Source organism: Amphiura filiformis, chromosome 4, assembly GCF_039555335.1.
Source record: "Amphiura filiformis chromosome 4, Afil_fr2py, whole genome shotgun sequence".
NCBI classification, from domain to species: Eukaryota; Metazoa; Echinodermata; class Ophiuroidea; order Amphilepidida; family Amphiuridae; genus Amphiura; species Amphiura filiformis.
The window spans coordinates 37024157-37046584 of NC_092631.1; the positions used below are offsets into that span (position 1 = coordinate 37024157).

At 35.7% G+C, this 22428-nt stretch overlaps 3 protein-coding genes across 3 annotated transcripts in view; 1 reads left to right on the forward strand and 2 right to left on the reverse strand.

Annotated features, from left to right (window-relative positions):
• The window catches only part of LOC140150847 (uncharacterized), a 38001-nt gene extending 25063 nt beyond the window's left edge, over positions 1–12938 (reverse strand). The window contains exons 1-2 of the mRNA XM_072172994.1: positions 12465–12938; positions 2987–3230 (exon numbers count right to left, since the gene is read on the reverse strand). Of these exons, the coding sequence (XP_072029095.1) occupies positions 2987–3230; positions 12465–12785 (565 nt within the window). The 5' untranslated portion in view covers positions 12786–12938. The remainder of the gene's footprint in view (positions 1–2986; positions 3231–12464) is intronic.
• The window catches only part of LOC140150179 (dynein heavy chain domain-containing protein 1-like), an 87642-nt gene that overhangs the window by 63920 nt on the left and 1294 nt on the right, over positions 1–22428 (forward strand). The window lies entirely within an intron of this gene.
• LOC140149551 (uncharacterized) lies at positions 16609–20505 on the reverse strand. Its single transcript, XM_072171630.1, has 3 exons — positions 19545–20505; positions 18555–18661; positions 16609–16720 (listed from the first exon to the last, which is right to left on the reverse strand). Exons 1-3 carry the CDS (start codon positions 20496–20498, stop codon positions 16609–16611), a joined length of 1173 nt encoding a protein of 390 aa, XP_072027731.1. The 5' UTR covers positions 20499–20505.

Below are 22428 nucleotides of genomic sequence, written 5' to 3' on the forward strand. Positions count from 1 at the left end.
ACATTTGACACCTTGCAAAATTAATCAAACACACATCCTTGCTCACAAATATCGATTTTAATTTTTTCTGAAAAAATGTAAAAAAATGCTGATTTTTTTTTTTTTTTCCCGACTATTATTTCTTCCAAACATATTTCTTAACAAATTGACACCAAATATGACTAAAAACAATATTGCTGTACTGAAAATATGACCATTTAAAAAATATATTTGACCGACCAAAGTTACCCCGCTGACCGAAGTTACCCCATTTTACGGTAGTTTATATTCATTGGTCATCATTTTGAAATATTATAATATAAATAAACTATATTCTTGCTGAAAAAAAGGTAATTAACACCTTTATATGCAAAATTGCTTCAAACTTAAGCTTGGAAATGGAAATCTTAAAATATATATGCGTTTCAATGCGTACAAAACTTGCAAAAGACCAAACTTTCATGTGTGTGAAATTTGATGGAGTTTTATTGTTATGGAGCTACAAACTGGTCAAATTTGTCACTTTGGAATATAACATTCACAATTAATTTTGAAAATAACTTCATGATATATTTACATTCAGCAGACCTTAAGGAATCGGATAGCAATGATTGCACAGTATTTTTTGTGGGACCTGAGAGCACATCAGACATATCGAATTGCATTCTGTATGAGGAATGTCCTTCTGATATCAAATAATTTTTGAAATTTAGCGATATAATACAAATTTTATGGCAAATTATTAATATTTGATATTTTTGATTTTTAACAGTCCTCAAAGTAAGCTTCATAAATCTAGTGATATGTACAAAAAGTGTATGTAGCTGGGAGGTAAAGCTGCATGACCATCAGTTGAAAATTTGAACCTTTCATATTGAAGATATACATTTTTTCCCAAAAAGACCACATTTTTTTGGTGTTTGGGGAAAAAATTGATATCTTCATATCTTCAATAAGAAAGGTCAAAATTGTCATATGATGGACAGCTTTTCATCCCAGCTACATGCACTTTAAATACATATCATTAGAATTATACAATTAACTTTGAGGGCTGTTAAATTTAAAAATATCAGTTTTTAATCATTTGCCATAAAAAGGACATTCCCCATATTCAAAATGCAATTTAATATGTCTGATGAGCTCTCAGGTCCCATAAAAAAATATGTGAACATGTTACTATTCGAGCCCTTACACTACCGAAATATCTTTTCTTTCAGAGAAGTAAAAATGCAATTTCTTGGGTTAGTCCCTATTAGGCAACTTATAAAATTAGAAGCACCATTATCTGTGAGAGCGGAGCAACTTACACTGCTGGGGTCCAAGGGCAATGACCTGCAGGGTCTAGGTGGCAGTGCCCCCTCCCCAATGTATGTGTCAACATTTTTTGGCACTCTCACTAGGATGATTTAGCTTGCCACAAATGGCAAGCATGTTGCCAGTTGAGAAGGCCTGGTCTAGCGCATCTTACAAAAGCCATGTGGCAACACGAAAAATCACTGCAACTTAATGTAAATTAATTAGTTTTTTCGTGATATATTTCCACCATTGGTTAGAAGATAAAATAGAAGATATATTAACACATTGGTTAGAAGATAAAATGAATTGAAATAGATTGAACAAATAATTGTTGAATATTCTACATCGAATATTCAGAATATGTATGTATGGCCCTTAACTGTGTTTAGTGGACATAGTGGAGATTAGTGGACACTTGGAATCTATGCTCGAACAGTCATAAATTGAATCTCAGAATCGAATCCTGTGAAAAGCATGCACCTCTTTGATGAGCACGACATGGACATGCTGGTATAAAGTGGAATTTCTACTTTCATCACAAATGACCAATGATATACAGTTACAGTTTCACATGTGCTATATTGCAGCACGTCTCATTTCACATGTTTGCTGATTTCATCTTGTTTTATTTTTCCAGTGTCAACTGGTTTTCCTGAGGCAACTTCTGTATGTACCTTGCAGTTTGCAGGTGTACCTTTGCACTAGGACTAGGTTTTATGAAGAGTATTTCATTGATCTGTAAAAAGGGGAAAAAAAAGAATATGTTCAGAAATAAAGAAACTATTTTTAAGGATAAAGTCTGGGGGGATTTCATACTTACAGGTAGCTTCTATATATTTTAGCTACTATAATTTGCAAGATCCTTTTTAAGGGTTAGCCCTTGCGTATTGGCGCGCAACGTTAAGCGTGTGGGTAGGATCTTGTTCAAAATAAAACATGCTGTATGGTTAGCAGCAGTATGCTTAGTTGGTAAAATGAAATCTGCAAAACAATATAGGCCCTACTTGATTATACTCAAAATCCAATGTGCATGAATGAGGTGTTTGCCCAAGTGTAGAGTCATGCAGGCAGTCATATTATGTCTGTGCATTGAAGATTGTTTAAAATTGAAAAACAAAAGTAGGCCTAAGAAAGAATAAGTGCAGAAAAAGGAAAAGAAAGCATGAATAAATAAATGTAATAATAATTATTTAACTAAACACATAACAGCCCTAGGCAGCCATTCAATGATGCCAATACAAAGTCTTTATGCATTACAAAATTAAAACGCCCAGTCTGATGTATTTCACATCTGACAAACACCAGTCTCCCATTGTCGAAAACATTGATGTTGAATGTACACTCTCATGAATATTGATTGGCAACATTTTCCAATATGTCAGCGCTCTAATCAGACACAAGAGATGAACAGACGCTGCAGTCTGTTGCATCTTCTCTTCACGAGCAAAATCATGCATGTGGGTGGAAATGACAAGTCTTTATAATAGAACCTATACCATTCCTCTTGTGTGTCAGCTTTATTTGTCTCAATATTTGAGTGCAAATGCCTTGCTAGGTCATGCTCCCTCCGACCTGCCTTAATTGTAACAGAAATGTTTACCAAGTTGTAATGATGCTTGTTCAGAGGAAATGTATCGACAACTGCTCTGAAAATATCACCAGCATTATTAAATATTACTTTGTTAGGATAAGATGTTCTCATCATCCTCACCCTTTTCTTCTCTGATGCGAGGTCTTCGCCGACGGTATCGCCGGCGGGGAACCCTTTCTCCTTCTCCACCATCCTCATTGTTTTTTCCATCATGCTCTTCCTCTCCTTCACCCTCCTTATTTGGTCTTAGTCGTCTGTAGCGGCGGTAACCTCTGTATCTACAATAACTTCCATGGTCATGGTCATCTGCCTCACCTCCTCCCTCACTCTCTTTGTTCCCATCTTCTTGCTCACCACTGCCCTTCTGAATAATTGCAATGAAAATTACAAATGATAGCTTAGGGCCATTCCATGTCAAATCACTAAAAATGGAAGTTTAAACCTTACCCCCATCAAATTGGCTCTCATTTTATGTTGGGGTAAATTAATTGAGGCTTAAAAAGCTGAAATTTCAAGTTTTAGCTCCATAGAATGGATGGTTAGTTGCACTATGGCCCATCTATTTTTATTTTTGACGATTTTGGCCAAAATGGCAGGCTGCCAATTTTCAAATGAAAATATCTCTGTAACCATGTGGGACCCAGAGGTCAAAGGTCACGGGCCCCAGATTTCGGATGGAGAACCCTTTTTTCATATTCGGCTTAGAGAACCTTTTTTATTTTCGGAGTAGAGAACACGGTGGCTTATATCGGAATAAAGAACCTTCTTTCGTTTTCGGAATAAAGAACCCATTTTTACATATTCGGAATAGAGAACCCCTTTTCATATTTGGAATAGAGAACTTTTTCTGTTTTCGGAATAGAGAACCTCCGTAATAGAGAACCTTTTAAATTTTTGGAAAAGTGAACCTTCGGAATAGTGAACCTTCGGAACAGCGAACCTTCGGAATAGCGAAGTTCGCCCCATGCAGGTACTTCTTTTGAAAGTCCTAAGGCGTGCCGTCCAAAGACTTCAGCAATATATTGCTGAAGTCCTCAGTTAACTTCAGCAATCTACTGAGGCAGTGAGAAAGAAATATTGAGGAACCAAATAATGTATTCCACAGTGATAAATAAAATAAAAATAAATTTTGGATTTATAAAGCGCCTTTCTCCAGATCTTAGAGGACTCAAAGCGCTGTAATTTCGCTGCAATGGTGAATCATCACAATCAGATCGCATCAACTAGGTTGCTGCCGAACGGCGCATACCTATCCGCATTTAGATTGTAACATCCACCAATTATCCGTGCAGCTCCCCAAATTCCATTGGGTGAAGGAAGTTTTTGATAACAAACAACTAATCACCGATTTTTTGCGATACAGGAGGAAACCGGAGATCCCGGAGAAAACCTGCGAGAGCGAGCATGGAATCGGGATAAACCAAGTGCACATGAGTCCTTGGGCCCTTGGGCTTGAACCCGGGACCTCAGTGGTGCAAAGCGAGGGAATTACCGCTGCGCTAACTCGCCCGCCCTTTGATCAATATGATAAAACTGCGGATCCGGCGAGGATGCCGCAGTTGCCCGCAAGACTTGACTTGTAAGAAAAATCGATCATAGTTAAGTGCCACTTATCGAAATATGACCACAGGATTGCCAAAAGCAAATAGCGAGACGGAAATCAATACCGTTAGTTACAGTAGGCCTGTGTGACGGCCAAACAGAGTTTTATTATTACTAACTAAACCTTTTTTTTTGTTGCTAATTTGGGATGTATATTTTCTTGACCAAACACGCACTATATTCTGTCAGGATATATTTGCAACTCGGTTCTATTTAAAGAAATTATTAAATGAGGGTTTGTCAAGCGCAATCGTGGTATCTTTTTGTTGTTGATCACTTATCACTTCTAACAAATGGAAAAATAGGCCGATTGCGTTTTTGATGCAGTTCGAATACCCATAGGCCCTACACAATAATTACACCCGGGAAATACACGCAAGAGGTTATGTTTATTTACACAATGTTGTGAACATAATACTAGAAATGTTTATACACAAACGAAAATAAATTTGGCGATAAAAACCATGAACAATCAAATTTGATATGTTTTAGCAGAGAAGATGAATCTTCTCTGGTTTATTGAGTTTTGATTATTCATTTCACACTTGTACAATTATTTTAATTATAGAGATAGATTCCTGAAATGTTCATTTGAAACTTTAAAATATAATGTATTTTAAAAATCTAAATTATCGGGCTTGGCAGTTAAGACCCGATTTTTTTAAATTTTCGCAGACATATCAAAGTGATAAAAACAAATAATTATCAACACTCGCACAAAACTAAAATGCCCTCGAACTTTTGTTCAAATCGCCTCTTTTTGCCATGATTTTGGTATCACACTAATCGGGAATAATTTTTTACTTTGCCTTATTATTTTTGATACTTTTAAAATAATCGGAAGCTAATAATTACTAACCCTCCCCCAGTCCCCCTATATACACACACAACCCCCTTACCCCACCTAAGAAACATAAAACAGTCAACTGACCAATAAGTACAATGTATCAATCTCATTTCAAGTTATAAATTACTCATCGATTATTTACACAACTTTTCTGATCCCATTAAAAGTGACTTGTCAATCGAACATCTATTAATAGGGGATTAATTGGGATGATGTTTTGCGGTTGCCGCTGAATACAAGTTACCAATATAAATGAGGCCTAAACTGTTCATAAATAAAAGTTGGTATAAAAATAGTAATAAATACAAAAACGTTTTAACAAAGTTGATCTAACTCCGGTAGATTTTATAATAATTATAAAATAATCAAGTAATTGGGTTAACAAAGTATTGAATAAAAATAACAAACTGAATTGACAAGTAAATATGAAATACTAAAAATAATAAGAGTTAGCTAAATGTTATGCTAAATAAGAAGGGAGTAAAAACTAAAATGATAAATTGATATGTAGATTAGATAGATTTATTTGGAATCTTCACTTTTACAACAGTGGCACTCATCTACCCGATGGTGCGTCCACATCAATATTACAGTACATAAAAAGTTTAAACATATCAAAGATATTTATGTACATTTAGGCCATTCATGAATAAGTGTCAACTTCATAATACTTGCTTGAGTTAATTATTTCTGTTCTTAATTTCCAAGCGCGCTTGATATAACTTTTACTGAATTTATCAAAAATGTAACCTAACGTTCTATCAATAATATATATGTTTTCCATCATTAGAAAATATTTAACATCGTAATTATCATTACTTTGAAAGTAGAACCATTGCCAGAAAGAAGAAAAGTTGTGCGTGCTCAGTTCATTTTTAAGTTTATTATATTCTTCGTTTCTTATGTGATTTAATTTATCCTACTTCACCACCTTCCTCGATCTTTAACATGTTTAATATCAGTACTTAGCATACTAATTTTCTTAGCATACTGATTTTCTTAGCATACTGATTGTCATATATAAAATTTAGGCCCCCTTATCGTTATTTTAGAACTAGTTAGCTAGTGACCATTTCCCATTAAATTAAACATAAAAATCTACTAAATCAGCGAAATTGGGTACCGGTATTTAAATATCGTAATAAAATCATTAAAAAGGCATTAGATTAAAGGCCGTGGTAAAAAAAAAAACGGTATAGGCCTTAATTTCATGTTCATAATAAACATTGGTATAATCAGATATTATGATACACTTTTTTATTTACAATCACACTATCTGTAAAATAATTGGTTACTACAATAATCAAAATGTTGTAATTCTAATTTTAGTTAAAGCATGGAAATAGTAGATAAGAAGTCAATAGATTCAATTTCTTCTTCAACTCACTCAATCGATACACAACTAAATCATCGTAATTTATGATGAGTTGATAACAAAGGCGATACTTCAGCTGTTTAGCTAATCGATTTTGTATGTCTTGCGGGAAATTAATGGTTGAGGATGCCTCAACTATATGTATGGAGTAGTGATAGACCATTTTTGAGGAAGCTAGACTTGAATTTTGCGGATCCAAAATTGCTGAAGTAACTGAAGACTTCAGCAATATATTGCTGAAGTCTTTGGACGGCACGCCTAAACAAGGTATAGCAGTTGTTGATAGGATATGCAGCTTATGAACACGGATAACCTCACCTAATCCTACACAGGGAACCCGTATTCAATAACACATTCATTCATTCATTCATTCATTCATTCATTCATTCATTCATTCATTCATTCATTCATTCATTCTGAAAGAAAGAAAGAAAGAAAGAAAGAAAGAGGGAGGGAGGGAGGGAATTCCAGAATCTTGACCAAAATAATAAAATGTTGTGTCTTAAAAGATGAACAGCATTCAATAACACATTCATTCATTCATTCATTCATTCTGAAAGAAAGAAAGAAATAAAGAAAGAGGGAGGGAGGGAGGGAGGGAGGGAATGAATTCCAGAATCTTGACCAAAATAATAAAATGTTGTGTCTTAAAAAGATGAACAGCTGCAAGATTAGACTACCGACTGAATTACTGGTATCATTTGACCACTTTCTTGGTCTGTTAAAGTGGTTGCCAACATCGTTTTTCTCTCGACTTTCGATGATGCATGCACATTAAAAAATTATTATTAATAGGCCTACAAGATGCTTTCCGAAATAATTTTCTTCTGACTTGCAGATTTTTCATGCACATTAATATTTTTTATTAACCACCTAATGCTATGTCTTCTGAAGGTATTTAGCTCTATTGGTGCAAAAGAATAAGCCTACAAGAAGGTTTCCGACCTCCTTTTACTTCCGACTTTCGCACGATGCATGCACATTAAAGAAATATTTATAGGCCTACAAGATGGTTTCCGAAATAATTTTCTCCTGACTTGCGGATTTTTCATGCACATTAATATTTTTTATTAAACATCTTCATCTAACTGCTACACATGCTATTCTTCTGGAGGTATTTAGTTTTAAAACTATTTAGGTCTGCAAAAGAATAAGCCTGCAAGATGCTTTCCTACTTTGTTTTCTCAATGGTGCATGCAGTGGCACATTAATATTTTTAATATTTTTCTTTAACCATGCATAGACAACTGCTATACCCACAGTCTTCTAATTGACATTAGCATTAAACTGTTAAATTTTTTTTGGAAAACATGAACAAAACCCGATGTTAGGCTAGGCATACCTACCGATTGATACTATAATGATGATGATGATGATGATGATGATCAATGATTTTCTGAACTTGAAAGTTTTAAAGCATGCTTTTTAACATTAGAAGTAACAAAACCCAATGTTTCCAGAAATATATCAATTTGTTTGGTCTACATACTTTATCCAATTTTGTATGGTCAAAGGTCACATACAAGGTCAAAAGTCGACTGAGGTCACCAAATCTGTTAATGATTAATTTTTAACTGTGCATCACATATCCGAAAATCAACTTGATCAGTCATGCAATTAAGGAAATATGACGACTTTAAGATGGCCGCTTTCCATGTAAAGTATAGCAAAGTAGCACTTTCAATGAGTGATAACTCGTAAAGGAAGCATCTTTCTGTATTGATTTATTACTTTGATGGAATATTATAGTTCTTTGGTATTGCCAAATTTGATTGCAAGTTTGTAAGGTGGGCCCCTGGACCCCGCCCGTTAAGTGCTCGGTCGCACAAGTGCTCCCTCGCAATTATGTGTTCTACTTTTGGGGTTTCTGGGGTTGGCAGGTATGGAAAAGGTACATATTTAAAAAATACGGTTTTAGGGTGCAAAATACGGATTTTTGTTCTTCTGAGTACGGAAATCTGGATTTCAAAGTTGGCATGTCTGAGGAAGGAAGGAAGGGTTCATAAGTTTATAGGTTAATATTGTTTCTTTTAATGGAATTATAACCATAACCAAGAAAAAAATCTAGCTGGAACGCTTTCAACCAATTAATTTTCCAAGGCTTTAATAAGCTGCCAACTGCATCACCATCTCATGCGCAATACTTAGTCTTTACTACCAGTCGTTTAGTACTGAGTTGAATCCTATTTCCCGACATAGGCCTACTACTACCAGGATTTATTGGGGCAAAGTCAACAAATTTTGAGCAAAATTGCCACAAAATTCAAAATTCTGGTTTCCTACAAGGGGAAACTGGGGGGAGAAAAATATTGGGAGCGGTCCCCCTGTAGTACCGCCACTGCTAAAAGTTAGTCTTTAATACCAGTTGTTTAATTTAGCTTTGATGATATGTTCAGTTTTATGATGTTCATTTTACGAATGCTTAAAGGGCTGGGGTATGAACGTTTGGACAGTATTTATTTTGGGACATCAGAGCACATCAGACATATCGAATTGCATTCTGAATCTGAAGAATGTCATTCTGATATCAAATAATTTTGATTTTTTGAAATTAGCAATTTAATACACATTTTATGGCAAATCATTAAAAATTGATATTTTTGATATTTAACAGTACTTGAAGTAAACTTTATAAATCTGATGATTTATACTTAAAGTGTATGTAGGTGGGATGAAAAGCCGACGATCAATTGAAAATTTTGACCTTTCAGTATTGAAGATATGGATTTTTTCCCAAAACACCAAAAAAATTAGGTCTTTTTGGGAAAAAATCCATATCTTCAATATGAAAGGTCAAAATTTCAATTGACCATTGGCTTTTCCTCCCTGCTACATACACTTTAAGAATATATCATTAGGTTTATATAATTTACTTGAGGACTGTTATATATCAAAATTTGAAAAATATCAAATTTTTATAATTTGTCATAAAATTTGTATTATATTGTGATTTTCAAAAAATGAAAATTATTTGATATCAGAAAGACATGCTTCGTATTCAGAATGCAATTCGATAGGTCTGAGGTGCTCTCATGTACCACAAAAAATACTGTCGAAACGCAATAAACGCTCATTTTAGATCCCTTAATATATAATTATAGGTAATTGTTATTTTCTTAATTTATTCTTGACAATATACCCTATAAAAGAATAATCCCGGAGTGCTTAATTATACTAAAATTTGATTAAAACCTGATGGTTTTCTAGTTTTACCTCATTATTTTGGCTAAAGGTAAAATGACCAATAAAATCGATAAATACTTTGCATAATGTCAAAAAATCGTGTTTTAAACATTTTTCTTCAAATTTCATGTAAGAAGAAACATGTAAGAAGAATGGTAGGCCTAAATATAGGCCTACGCCTATTTTGGTTTTTTTCCTAATCTCTTATGAAAAATTCTAGGGTACGCCTATATTGATTCATAAGAATTCAACAGAGGATTACATCGTGCGCCGAAAGTCCGACATTGGATTCCCTGCGACCGTGCGCAGAAATACTCCACCGGCGCTTATATCGGTGGGGAGTTTCAGCGGATGTGCGCTGAAAGTCCGCCAGAGGATTCCCTGCGACCATGCGCAGAATTACTCCACCGTAGTATATACGGAGGGGAGTTTCAGCACACGTGCGCCGTAAGTCCGACAGTGGATTCCTGTGTTTCCGTGCGCAAAATAACTAAAAATCTTACTTTCTACTTTTTTTCTTATCTCTTATGATAAATTCTAGGGTATATTAATTCATAAAGAAGTCATATATCATATAAAATTATAATGTATAATTTGATGTTGATGATTGATGAAATAACATATGAATGAATATGAATAATACGGAGTTGAGTTTCTGCCCAAGGTGCCGAAACTACGACAGTGAAGTATGGCTATGTTAGCATAATCCCAAATAATGAAACAAACCTCAAATCTATACTTACCGGATTACATAGACTTGTTTTAGCATAATCCCAAATAACATACAATAGGCGGTGCGACATGAAACAAACCACGACATATGACAAAGCTCATAATCATACGGCGAGTTGTTCTCTTCAAGTGTGTGTATTCGTAAAATAAGCTAATTACCATGATATAAAATAATTACACCAAATTATTATCTTCACTGATATTAGGTCTTCGAACGACATGCAAAATTTTCAATATAATAATTATAGGTACCACTACTACTACTAATAATAACAATAATAATAATGATAAGATACAAGAAATATAATAAATGGAAAAAAAGTGTATAATAAATAATTAGTGTACATGCGCCGAAAGTAATATTTTAATACTAGGGTAGGCCTATATAGATATATTCGTCTCAGATTATATCGTGCACCGAAAATCTGTTCCTGCGACCGTGCGCAGAATTACTCCACCGGCGCTATACGGAGGGGAGTTTCTGCGCATGTAGCAGAAAGCTGAATCTTGGTAAGCGATCAAGTTACCCCGGAAGTTACCACGATAGGAATTGCTTTATTCCGTGTTGGAGGTAACTTGATTTTTAACCAAGATTCTGATCGCTGCGCGCACATGCGCCGAGAATTCGTCAGTGGATTCCCTGCGACCGTGCGCAGCCTACTCCACCGTTTTGACTCTGAAATAATAAATAATATTTCTTACTTTCTAAGTTATTTTTTTAAAACATGGAATGAGACATTTGATGCGCAGAACCGTAACTTCTTACTCTAAATTAGATATAGGCCTAAATAAAATTTCTTACTTTCTACCCTTTTTCTTATCTCTTATGAAACATTCCAGGTAGGCCAATATTAAATCATAACAATTCATGAGAGGATTAAAACGTGTGCCTAAAATCCGTCAGTGGATACTCTGTGACCGTGTGCAGAATTACTCCACCGTTCTGACTCTAAAAATATAATTATACATTTCATACTGTCTAAGTTATTCTTTTTAAACATGAGATATTTGATGCGCAGAACCGTAACTTCTGACTCTAAAATATAGGCCTAAATAATATTTCTTACTTCTTACCCTTTCTTACTCTTTTTCTTATCTCTTATGAAACATGCTAGGGTAGGCCAATATTAAATCATAATAATTCAAGAAAAACGTGCGCCTGGATTCCCTGCGACCGTGCGCAGATATACTCCACCGGCGCGTATATACGGAGGGGAGTTTCAGCGCACGTTCGCCGAAAATCCGTCGGTGGATTCCCTGCGACCGTGCGCAGAATTACTCCACCGGAGCTATATACAGAGGGGAGTTTCAGCGCACGTGCGCCAAAAATCCGTCAGTGGATTCCTTGCGACTGTGCGCAGAAATACTCCACCGGCGCTATATACGGAGGGGAGTTTCAGCGCATGTGCGCCGAAAGTCCGACTGTGGATTCCCTGCGACCGTGCGCAGAAATACTCCACAGGCGTCTAAGTGTGGAGGGGAGTTTCAGCCCATGTGCGCCGAAAATCCGACTGTGGATTCCCTGCGACCGTGAGCAGAAATACTCCACCGGCGCCTATATACGGAGGGTAGTTTCAGCGCACGTGCGCAGAAAATCCATCAGTGGATTCATTGCGTCCACCGTGCGCAGTTAATCCACTATCAGAAGTTCTGCGTAGGGGTTGCAGAAGCTCCACTGATGGATAGCTTTACATAACTCCACTGATGACCTTCTACCATATTGGTGAGGGCAAAAAGCCATAGTCAGTGGTTTCAATCGTCGGCTAACCTATTACGTGGGAGCCCGCTATCCATGCATGTATAGAGGTCAGTGGTGTCAATATTTTAGTATCTGAGGTCCTTTGTGGCATATTTGTTACCTTTTTATGCTCTTGATGTACTATATCCTTTATACTGCATGAAAAGCGCTCAAATATTTGAGCCAAGTGGTCCTCTGAAGGTAGTGTTTCTGTGGTCGGTACATTTGCATCCTGAAGGTCTTCAAGTAAGACTGACACTGTCTCTCTTTCTTGTAAAATTTGCAAGTCATCCATTCCACTCATCAGTTGAATTAGTCTCTCATTCCTTTCTTGATATTCTTGGATGACCTTTATATTTTCTTTGGAGTTTTGTTCCTTCTGCCCTACATCATAGATAAAATCTTTTATCTCAGCTTTACAAGAATCAAGGCATTCAATCATTTCATCGGCATTGTTTTTGATTTCCCCAAGTTGTGCTAAATGTCGCTTATGTTGTGACAATGCTTCTGACAATGTGACAATGAGTTTTACATTGATTTCCTCGCGCTCACTTTCAAATTGAGCACGAGTACGCTCTGCTTCTTCTTTAAGAGTAGAAAAGCTGGCAGATGAGTTGATCACAGGTGTGGCAGAAAAGCATCAGCATTTCACCTTTGTGCTCAGGGCAGCCACTGGCAATCTTATTGTTGATAATTTCTAGGTGACTTTGAAGATCAAAATTTGTTCGAAATTGTTTTTCTGCTGCGTTTTTCTTTGTTGGTAAGTCAGGACAGTCAAACTCAACATTTTCACGACATTTTGGGCATGGAAACTTCCCTATAACCCCATTAGATGTAGCAGTACTGTCTATGGTTTCTTGTAGGCATTCTTGGCAAAATGTATGCAAACAAGGAAGAGTTTTAGGAATCTTGTAGTGATCTAGGCATATACTGCATGTAAGCTGTTGAGACATGTCTTGAAGGAGGCTATTCTTCTTTGATATATTTCCACCTGAAGCCATTTTATGAGCTGAAAAAAAAGAGTTTGATCACATTTAAAACAATGATATAAATATAAATACCTTCAATGTATTTGCTTTTAGGTTCAATCTATATGTGACACAATCTGGTCCTTGGGGGCCAAATGCAGCAAATTTGAAATTGAGATAAAGGCAAAAATATGGAGTAAAAAACAATAAAACATATAAGAAAATAGACATCGCAAAATTTCATAACTTAAGAACCATGTATGATAGACCTTCGGTGTTTTCAGTAGATGATAGCTTATATGGTTGTATAAGGTTATAATTATAGTAACTCAATTTTCAAAAATGCCTCCTTTGGCCCCAATCAGATTTATGAAGGCTTTTCAGTTGCATGCAGAAATTGAATCATTGAAATTAGAGTGCAAATTTCCAGGGGATTTATTAAAGCCCACGGTACTACATCATTAAGCTCTGCTCTTTCCTTTTAATTTGCCATTTCCAAGGAGCTCAGACACCACATTTCTCATGTTTAAAACAGATTTTAATTCTATATTCATTTTTATGTGTAGTGTTCCTCCTAGTATTATTTGCTTGTAAAGACCTGCATATGATGACCTGTCAACTTTTTGCTTTCTAACCAAGGACATTGCACACCCGAAGCCAGGCTTCAAGCCGTGGATTGCTTGGATTTTTTTACTATCTCCAACCATTTTATAGGTTATCAAAATTTGTATTACTTGTTAATTGGGAGTGAAATTGTACAAAGTAATGCATGTTTATACCAAAATGTTGACACATCTAATGCACAAATATTTTATTATATGATGGTTAAGATACATGTACAGGGAACCACGGACATCCTAGTATGATGGGTGTTCTCAATTACTCAGATAATTTCAGGTGTCAGCATCCTTGTTTGTTGGTCTTTAATTACAAAGACACCACAACTGCAATCCAACCACCTGCAGCTTCCTATAAATTATTTCAACCATGCAATGTATATAGCCTATATAAACTACACTGCATAAAAGCTATACGATCTGTAACAATGTTTAATGTTTAGCACCTATGTAATACATTGTTGCTATGGATGCGCATTTAATTATTATTATTATTCATTAAAGTTAATGTTAGTATATAAACTTACATTTAATTCACTATAGTTCACTTTAGTATGCCAATGCCACGTCATATAACAAGATGGTGAACTGACCAATTCTGCCGGTTGTGAAACATATATTTATCGTAGCTTATCATCAAGCAAATGTTAAATCTCATTGCGATCAGCATGCATAGGGTATACTTGGATCATTGCATGAGTTGCATGTACAGTTGGAGAGTTGCCAATTTCAACAGGGCAAGTATGCTATTTATAGGTACAATTGAGTGCAGAGCTGTGTGGTGGAAATCCCCCAACTATGAACTTATAATAATTTACAAAAGTATACACATAAAACCATGACCATAACTGCATGTATTTTTTTTTTTTGATCATAATTATTTTAATAATTAAAATTCTAAAATTATATTATGCCCTTGTTTTTGTTTTTGTGTGTGTTCAATCCTTAAAATATAAACATTTTTCAATAGTGTATGTAGCACAGGCAATCAAATATAAAATTCCCATTAAAAGGGAATGGTTGCTGGCATGCAAAATTCCTTTGAAAGATAATTTTCACAAAAGTACATAAACAATTTTGTTACCCATTTACTGTAAGTTTTGTATTTCACCATGTTATGTAAGTCAATCTCATTCAATCTTTACTGCTTTTGTTATTATACCATAAAATGGAGTAGCTTTGTTATGCAAGGCCAGGGGGAACGGGTCACCTTTCACAAGTTCAACGCTCTATCAGAAATTGAGTTTTTTTAATGAAAGAATTTACTTAGAACATACGAACTCTGAATTCTATCATAACATGTCAGAATTACCTACAAGCATTTGTTCATGCATTGTATTAGAATTAACCTTCTCGAAGTATGGGGTACACAATAGAAGGGCAGTATTCAATCTGGGAAAAACCCGGCAAATTCAAAAGCCTTTACCCACTTTGTGCAGGGCCATCCTATTATGTTCGCCATATCTTGAAAAGGCTAATTATATATTGAAGCACAGATAAAGATTCCAACAAACAATATCACACACTTTTGAATAATGGATCTAATATAACTAAATAATAAAATTATATATTACAAAATATGATTTCTTTTCCTGGCTGCCCCTTACCACAGACTGGCCACCTCTGACAAAAAAATCTAGAAACACTGTCCAGAAACGGCGTACGTCGGCAATCTGCAATACAGAAGATTTCTCATGTGTGATGTTTGCTAGTTACAAACGCATGTGTGGGGGTCATGCGTGTATTTTGGGGGGGGGGGCTTTGAGTAGTAGGGGGCGGCAAAAACGAAGGGGCGGCGGATGATGAATGGGCGGCAAAAAGAAGGCGAAAGAAGAAGGGCGGCAAAAAGAATTACTAAAGATAAAAGGGCGGAAAATTTTGAAAGAGCATAAATTTAAAAAAAAAAGTAGTACCATATATTGCTTTTAGGGCACTAGCACCTAAAATCCTTTTATTTTTTTTACTCTTCTCTTTTTCAAACCACCGGGAAAAAAATTGGGTCAACCTTTTCGGGCTGTTGAGGAAGGGGCGGCAAAATTTGATTTTCTTCAGCCCCCCGGGATAGGGGTGGCCACGGTACGCCACTGGGGGTGGTTTGGTAAGCACCAGCAAATGAGGACACATGAGAAATCTAGGTGTAATTGTGGATGCACAAGAACTGAGGATGTCCCTGTCTCCTGGATAGTGTTTCTACAATCAAGGAAAATATTGTAAATCACCACCCCTCTCCCCCATTTCAATGTTGATGATGAAAGCACTTTTGACCTTCGGCTATCCAGTCTCTCCAACTTTATTTAGGGTGTATGGGGAAGGGAATATGCTACTCATGGCACCACCACTGTCATTTTGATAAATAAAAAGGTTATTTATTTATATAAAATTTATATTAATATCATGTCACAGTTTCTACAGTCAATATAGGGTATAATTATGCTGCAAATAAGAATGTAAGTCAATGATGCTGCTTCCTGACAGTAGCGTAGTGTAATAGGCGCACAGTGGGGGGGGGGGGGCGGGCCCCCAATTGATCTGAAATTTAAAAAAATCCCATAGGAAAATTGCCGAAAAACGGCTTGTGCCCCCACAATCAGATCTGGTGCCCCCCCCAATCATGGTCGGTGCCCCCTGCTTCCTGATGGCACACTTTGTTCATCTGTGATTTGATGGCAGTGTTAAGTCATCAGTTTGTTTCTATTTCTTCTTTGATTTTGGTTGTTTCTTGTTGTCGATTTATACATTGCATGCAATACCACTTGTCCTCTATGGGTTCCTCCTCTATGCCTACACATGACCTGTGTTGATGAAAATACAAATATATGATAAAAGTAAGTACAGGCAGAGATGTCCATGACAGATAGGAGAAGCAAATTATACAAAAAAGAAAAAACAGAAGTAAAACAGAAGGATAATTTTGGAAAATGAGCATTATTTTAGTGTCCAAAAATACCCCAATTTGCCAAATAAAACATACCACAATCCTAATCCTTTAGTTATACCTAACTGGCAAGAACACTCAAATTGTAATATATTTGATAAGTTTCGAAAGGGTCTTCTTTTTGAAATGTAGGCAAGTTTTTTTTACTAAAAAAGTAATAATTAGTCATAAATTGAAGGTCTGATAATGATATCGTAAAAAAAATCTCTAGAATTGAGTTTCTAGACCAAATTGTATTTCTTTGTACTATGTCCCAAAAATAATGCAAACAATTACTTTGTTATTTTTTTTGTGTGTGACTTTCTTTGTCTTAGATTCCTTAAGGGCTGGGGTATGAGCGTTTGGACAGTATTTATTTTGGGACATTAGAGCACATCAGACATATCGAATTGCATTCTGAATCGAAGAATGTCATTCTGATATCAAATAATTTTGATTTTTGAAATTTGCAATTTAATACACATTTTATGGCAAATCATTAAAAATTGATATTTTTGATATTTAACAGTACTTCTGATGATTTATACTTAAAGTGTATGTAGGTGGGATAAAAAGCCGACGATCAATTGAAAATTTTGACCTTTCGTATTGAAGATATGGATTTTTTTCCCCAAAACACCAAACAAAAATAAGGTCTTTTGGGAAAAAATCCATATCTTCAATATGAAAGGTCAAAATTTTCAATTGACCGTCGGCTTTTCCTCCCTGCTACATACACTTTAAGAATATATCATTAGATTTATATAATTTACTTCAAGGACTGTTATATATCAAAAATTTGAAAAATATCAAATTTTTATAATTTGTCATAAAATTTGTATTATATTGTGATTTTAAAAAAATGAAAATTATTTCATATCAGAAAGACATGCTTCGTATTCAGAATGCAATTCGATAGGTCTGAGGTGCTCTGATGTCCCACAAAAAATACTGTCGAAATGCAATAAACGCTCATTTTAGATCCCTTAACTCTATCTTTCAATTTATATTTTGTATACATATCATGAATGTATTGTAGTTTTACATTTCTGAGACTTGCCTAGGTGCCCTTTAAAATTGTCTTGGTGCCCAAATATTACCAACTTGCCCCTGCCTGACCCTACATAATTTGAGAGTTGTCCATCACATACACCATACATACACACACCATTCATAAATATCATTGTTCTTTTTTATAATCAATATTATTTTAACCCTAATGCTAAAAGTAGTTTTTGGCTATTGTAAAGGAAAGAAGGAATGAAAAACGATAGAAGATGAACAAAGAAGTTTGAGTTTCCCTCCGGGGTTTGGACCCCAGGACCTCTCACCCTGGTTTTGCTTTATAGAGTTATTTTAGGATTAATGTAGGCTCACTGAAAGGATATTATGTGTACAGCCATATCAAAGGATGCACTTGTAGGCTGCTACATATGTGCTTTTTTACATAATAGTTGGGAATGAATACCAAACTCATCTCAAGTGGAGGTTGCTTCAAATCATTCCCAAGTCATATGGATTAGGAATACAGAGAACATTCCTAAACCATATGACATAGGTTTGATTTGAAGTGACCTCCACTTGAGATTAGCTTGGTATTTATTCTTAGCAATTATGTGGAAAGAGACGCATGTAGCAGCCAACAAGTGCATCCTTTTGATATGGATGTACACATAGGCTAATATTAATTAAAATTAATATTAATTACTTACCAATGATACCAAGTATCGCAGGCATCACAACCCACCATGTCACGACCATCTTCTGGTAATTTACAAATGGGGCATAAACAGGTACACATCTTGTCTTCAGTATCACCCTGTTTACAAGACAAACATCAAATCTATACTTAAAAAAAACCCACTATTTATCTAAACTGGGTCAATTTCACAAAACGTTTAACCTTTGTATTGTATTTCATGTATTGTTAGAGGAATCACTGAGTTGATTGTCAACTTAATTATTACTGACCATCCATCACGCTTGCTGCACCATGACACATTGTGCAACCCTGTACAAAGTGTAGGGTGCATCACCAGGATTAGTTGCATCAAAAGATAGAAACAGCTGCAGATTATCGCTTTTTCTAGGCCAATTTTGGTATATGGATGGGTCCTTTTTTATAAATTTTCTCAATTTTTGTGGAAAATTAAGCCTAATTTCACTACACTGTAACCAAAATTTTTGGAAATTGCCCCATAATTTGGGGGAAAAGTTGATAAAAAAAGCAAGTTGGAAGATTTTTAGTTCAATATTTCAGACTTGTAAATTTTCATGACCATATTTGAAAGCAGCTTGAAAAATGCATTAAAATGAGTACAAACAAGTCTAGTATTGGTTCGGTGGTTCTAAGATAGCTCTTGATATTTTAAAGAAATTATCTCAAAACTTGGTACTTTTTATGTTGAAGCCTATTAAGGGACGCACCATTAGATTCTCAGGGTGGGGGTAGGAAGTAAAAAAAAAAAAAAAAACTTCACCCACTACATGAGCAAAAAAAAACTTTCCCCACCAACACTAAAAAAAAAAAAAAACCTTCCCCACCTAACTGTGTATAATGCATGAAATTAAAAAAAAAAAAACTTCCCGCCTTGATGTGAAAAAAAAAAACTTCGCGCCATGGCAAAAAAAAATTTCTTCCCCGACCCCAACTTCCTACCCCCCCTGAGTATCAAATGGTGCGTCCCTAATTGAGCACTTACCGTTTGTGTTTCTTTTGACTCCCTGTTGTTATACTTCCAATGCTGATCCACTGCCAGTTGTCTTAACTGATCAGAATGGCTCAAAACAATGTCCGCTACTTGTTCTGCAGATTGGCATTGTGTTGGAATTCTAATGGGAGGTGTTTGAATTAGTTTTGTAATTAAATCAGATGCACATTTCTGACTCAGTACAAGCTGCAAGTCATCACCTTCCATCAATTCTTTCAGCTTGTCACTGTCATCTTGGTATTTGCCGATGTTGACCGCAATTTCTGTTGACTGTTTTTGACGGTCTTCTATCTCCTGCATGAATTGTGACATCTGTTGTCTAGTAGAATCCAATATCTTGATAAATCTTTCTGCACTTGTTTTAATTTCTCTGAGCTTTGTCTGTTGTGTCTGATTTTGTTGTGAGAAGATCATGTTGTTGTCAGCACATCTTTTTTGAATATTTTTGTAAATGTGTTTATGGATATTCTTTAATCTCTGTGCCTCTTCTTCTATTGATGACAGTTTGTGTCTGTTAGATGGCAAGTGATCGTTCAGAAGACAAACTTGACAGATGGCTTGTTTACAGCTGGTACAATAAAACATGAGCATTTCACCGGTGTGGTTTGAGCATCCGTTGGCCATCTTGCTCTTGATTGTATCAAGTTGACTTTGAATAGCATAATTAGTCTTAAATTGTTTTCCGGCTGCTGTTTTCTTTGTTTTTAAATCGGGAGAGTGAAACTTTACATTCCCATGACATTTTGGACATCTAAACTTCCCTGTAACTCCATGTGTGGTTGCAGTACTGTCTATAGTTTGTTGAAGGCATTTTTTGCAAAATGTATGTAGACATGGGGTGACGGTTTTAGGAATCTTGTAGCGATCCCGACATATGCTGCATGTAAGCTGTTGAAGCATGTCTTGCAGGAGGCTACTCTTTGACCTATTTGAACACGAAGCCATATTGAGCTGAAAAGAATGAGAATTTAAATTTGATCATTAGGCGACAAAAAAAAAAAAACCTGTTCTACGGGCCTGACCAACCCAGTTTTTGAAGAAATTGGGAGAACAAATTTCATGAACAAATTTTTTTTTTTTTGAATTTTCCCAAACTGCAAAATATTTGCAGATTTTTGTGATTTTTGGGTCATTTGAAAAAAAAAAGCCTGACCGACGGAACCTACTTGAAAGGTTCATCCGCCCGTAGAACAGGGTTTTTTCCGTTGCCATCAACAAATGAGAAGTTCCATCATGTCAACAATTAGCCTATAATAAAAATATTATTCAGCTATTCATCTTTATACATTATTAGTTTTGTGTAGGCTTTTTCAGTTGCAGAAAATCTGCCTTTTTTGTCATTGACATTAGAGACACAATTGCAACTTCCAGGGTATTGTTTTTCAAGCGTATGTTTTCAGATTGGATTTTCCTGTTTATTCTCCATTGAATGGAGCTCAAACATAAAAATATGAATCTATTACCTATATTATTTTATGGTGCCAGGCAAAATCGGAGGCCTCATTTACCACATGATTTAAAGTTAGAGGGGATGTAAAGTATGATGCAACAAGAATTATAGTGGGGGTAGGTCCTGGGGGAAGTTCAATATGAAATGGAAATAGGTGTAAGGCTGGCACTTCCACAGTAAGGGACATTAGGTGAGAGCAAAATATGAAAAATATGGGTCATTGGGTGAGAGCATGATTTTTGGCATTCGGTGAGAGCAAAATGTACAAAATATGGGGCCATTGAGTGAGAGACGAACCGTTTGGATCTAAAATTAGGGGGCATTAGGTGAGAGCCAAAAGAAACCTTAAAAATTGAATTTCTAGTTTTAGATGGCTTTTTAATTTCAAAAGAAGTAACAAAATCAGTGATCAACCATTGCTGTTCAAAGGGAAATATAAGGGTCTTTAGTGACAGATCAAAAAGGAAAATATGGGTCTTTGGGTGACAGAGCATGTGATCATTGAAAACATACAGGGTCTTTGGGTGACAGCGGTGTTAAAAAAGGGGTCTTAACAGCCCTACATATGCGCCACCCCTCCCCTCCTGGGGTTAAGGTTCATGCCGCTAGTCACAAGCTGGAGTGCCCATCTCTCTTTTGACGTGACTTGGGGCCAGACTCCTCCATGGATAATGCTCACTTCTCCCGCACAACAAACCTGATGATTTTTCACTGTATTGAGATATTTTAAAAGGCAATTTGAGGCACTTTACTCATAATGTTTTTAAAAGTTAATTTACTTACATTTTATTCACCATTCCACACAGTAAATATAGCACTTGTAATCGAAACTACAAATCTTGCAGGTTGTGTTGCATCAAAGATTTTATAATGCAACTGAAGTTTGTCACAGTTTGAGCATGATCCAACAGTTGTGTCTATCACATGTGCAAGTTAAGTTCAAAATGAAATTGTTTGCTACTATGGTGGCAGCTGGGTCTGGTTGGATCAGAAAGCATATATATGTGATCAAGGGGAATGAGTCACATGTCGGCCCTGGTCGAAAATGAGTTTTACATATGCTTCTAAAGAGAACATGTAGAGCTTTCAGAAACTGAAAACCCCATGTTGATGCAACTTTTCTTTGAGAAGTTACGTCAACTTATCAATCGCTGAAAACAATATAAAACAAAAGAATTTTAACACTTTCTTTGCCAATATCTCAAAATCAATATTAGCGACCTCCGACTCATTTCTCTTGATCGTGTCACATACATGTAGGCTATATTTTAATTACATGTTGGAGAGTTAGCACATTTCAACACAAAAACCATCGAAGCATGCTCTATTACTGCTATAATTGGAAATCCCCCAACCGTGAATTTCAAAAACAGTATTTCAATAGGATGCATTTGACACTGTATTTGGCTTTTGACTGTGATTTAT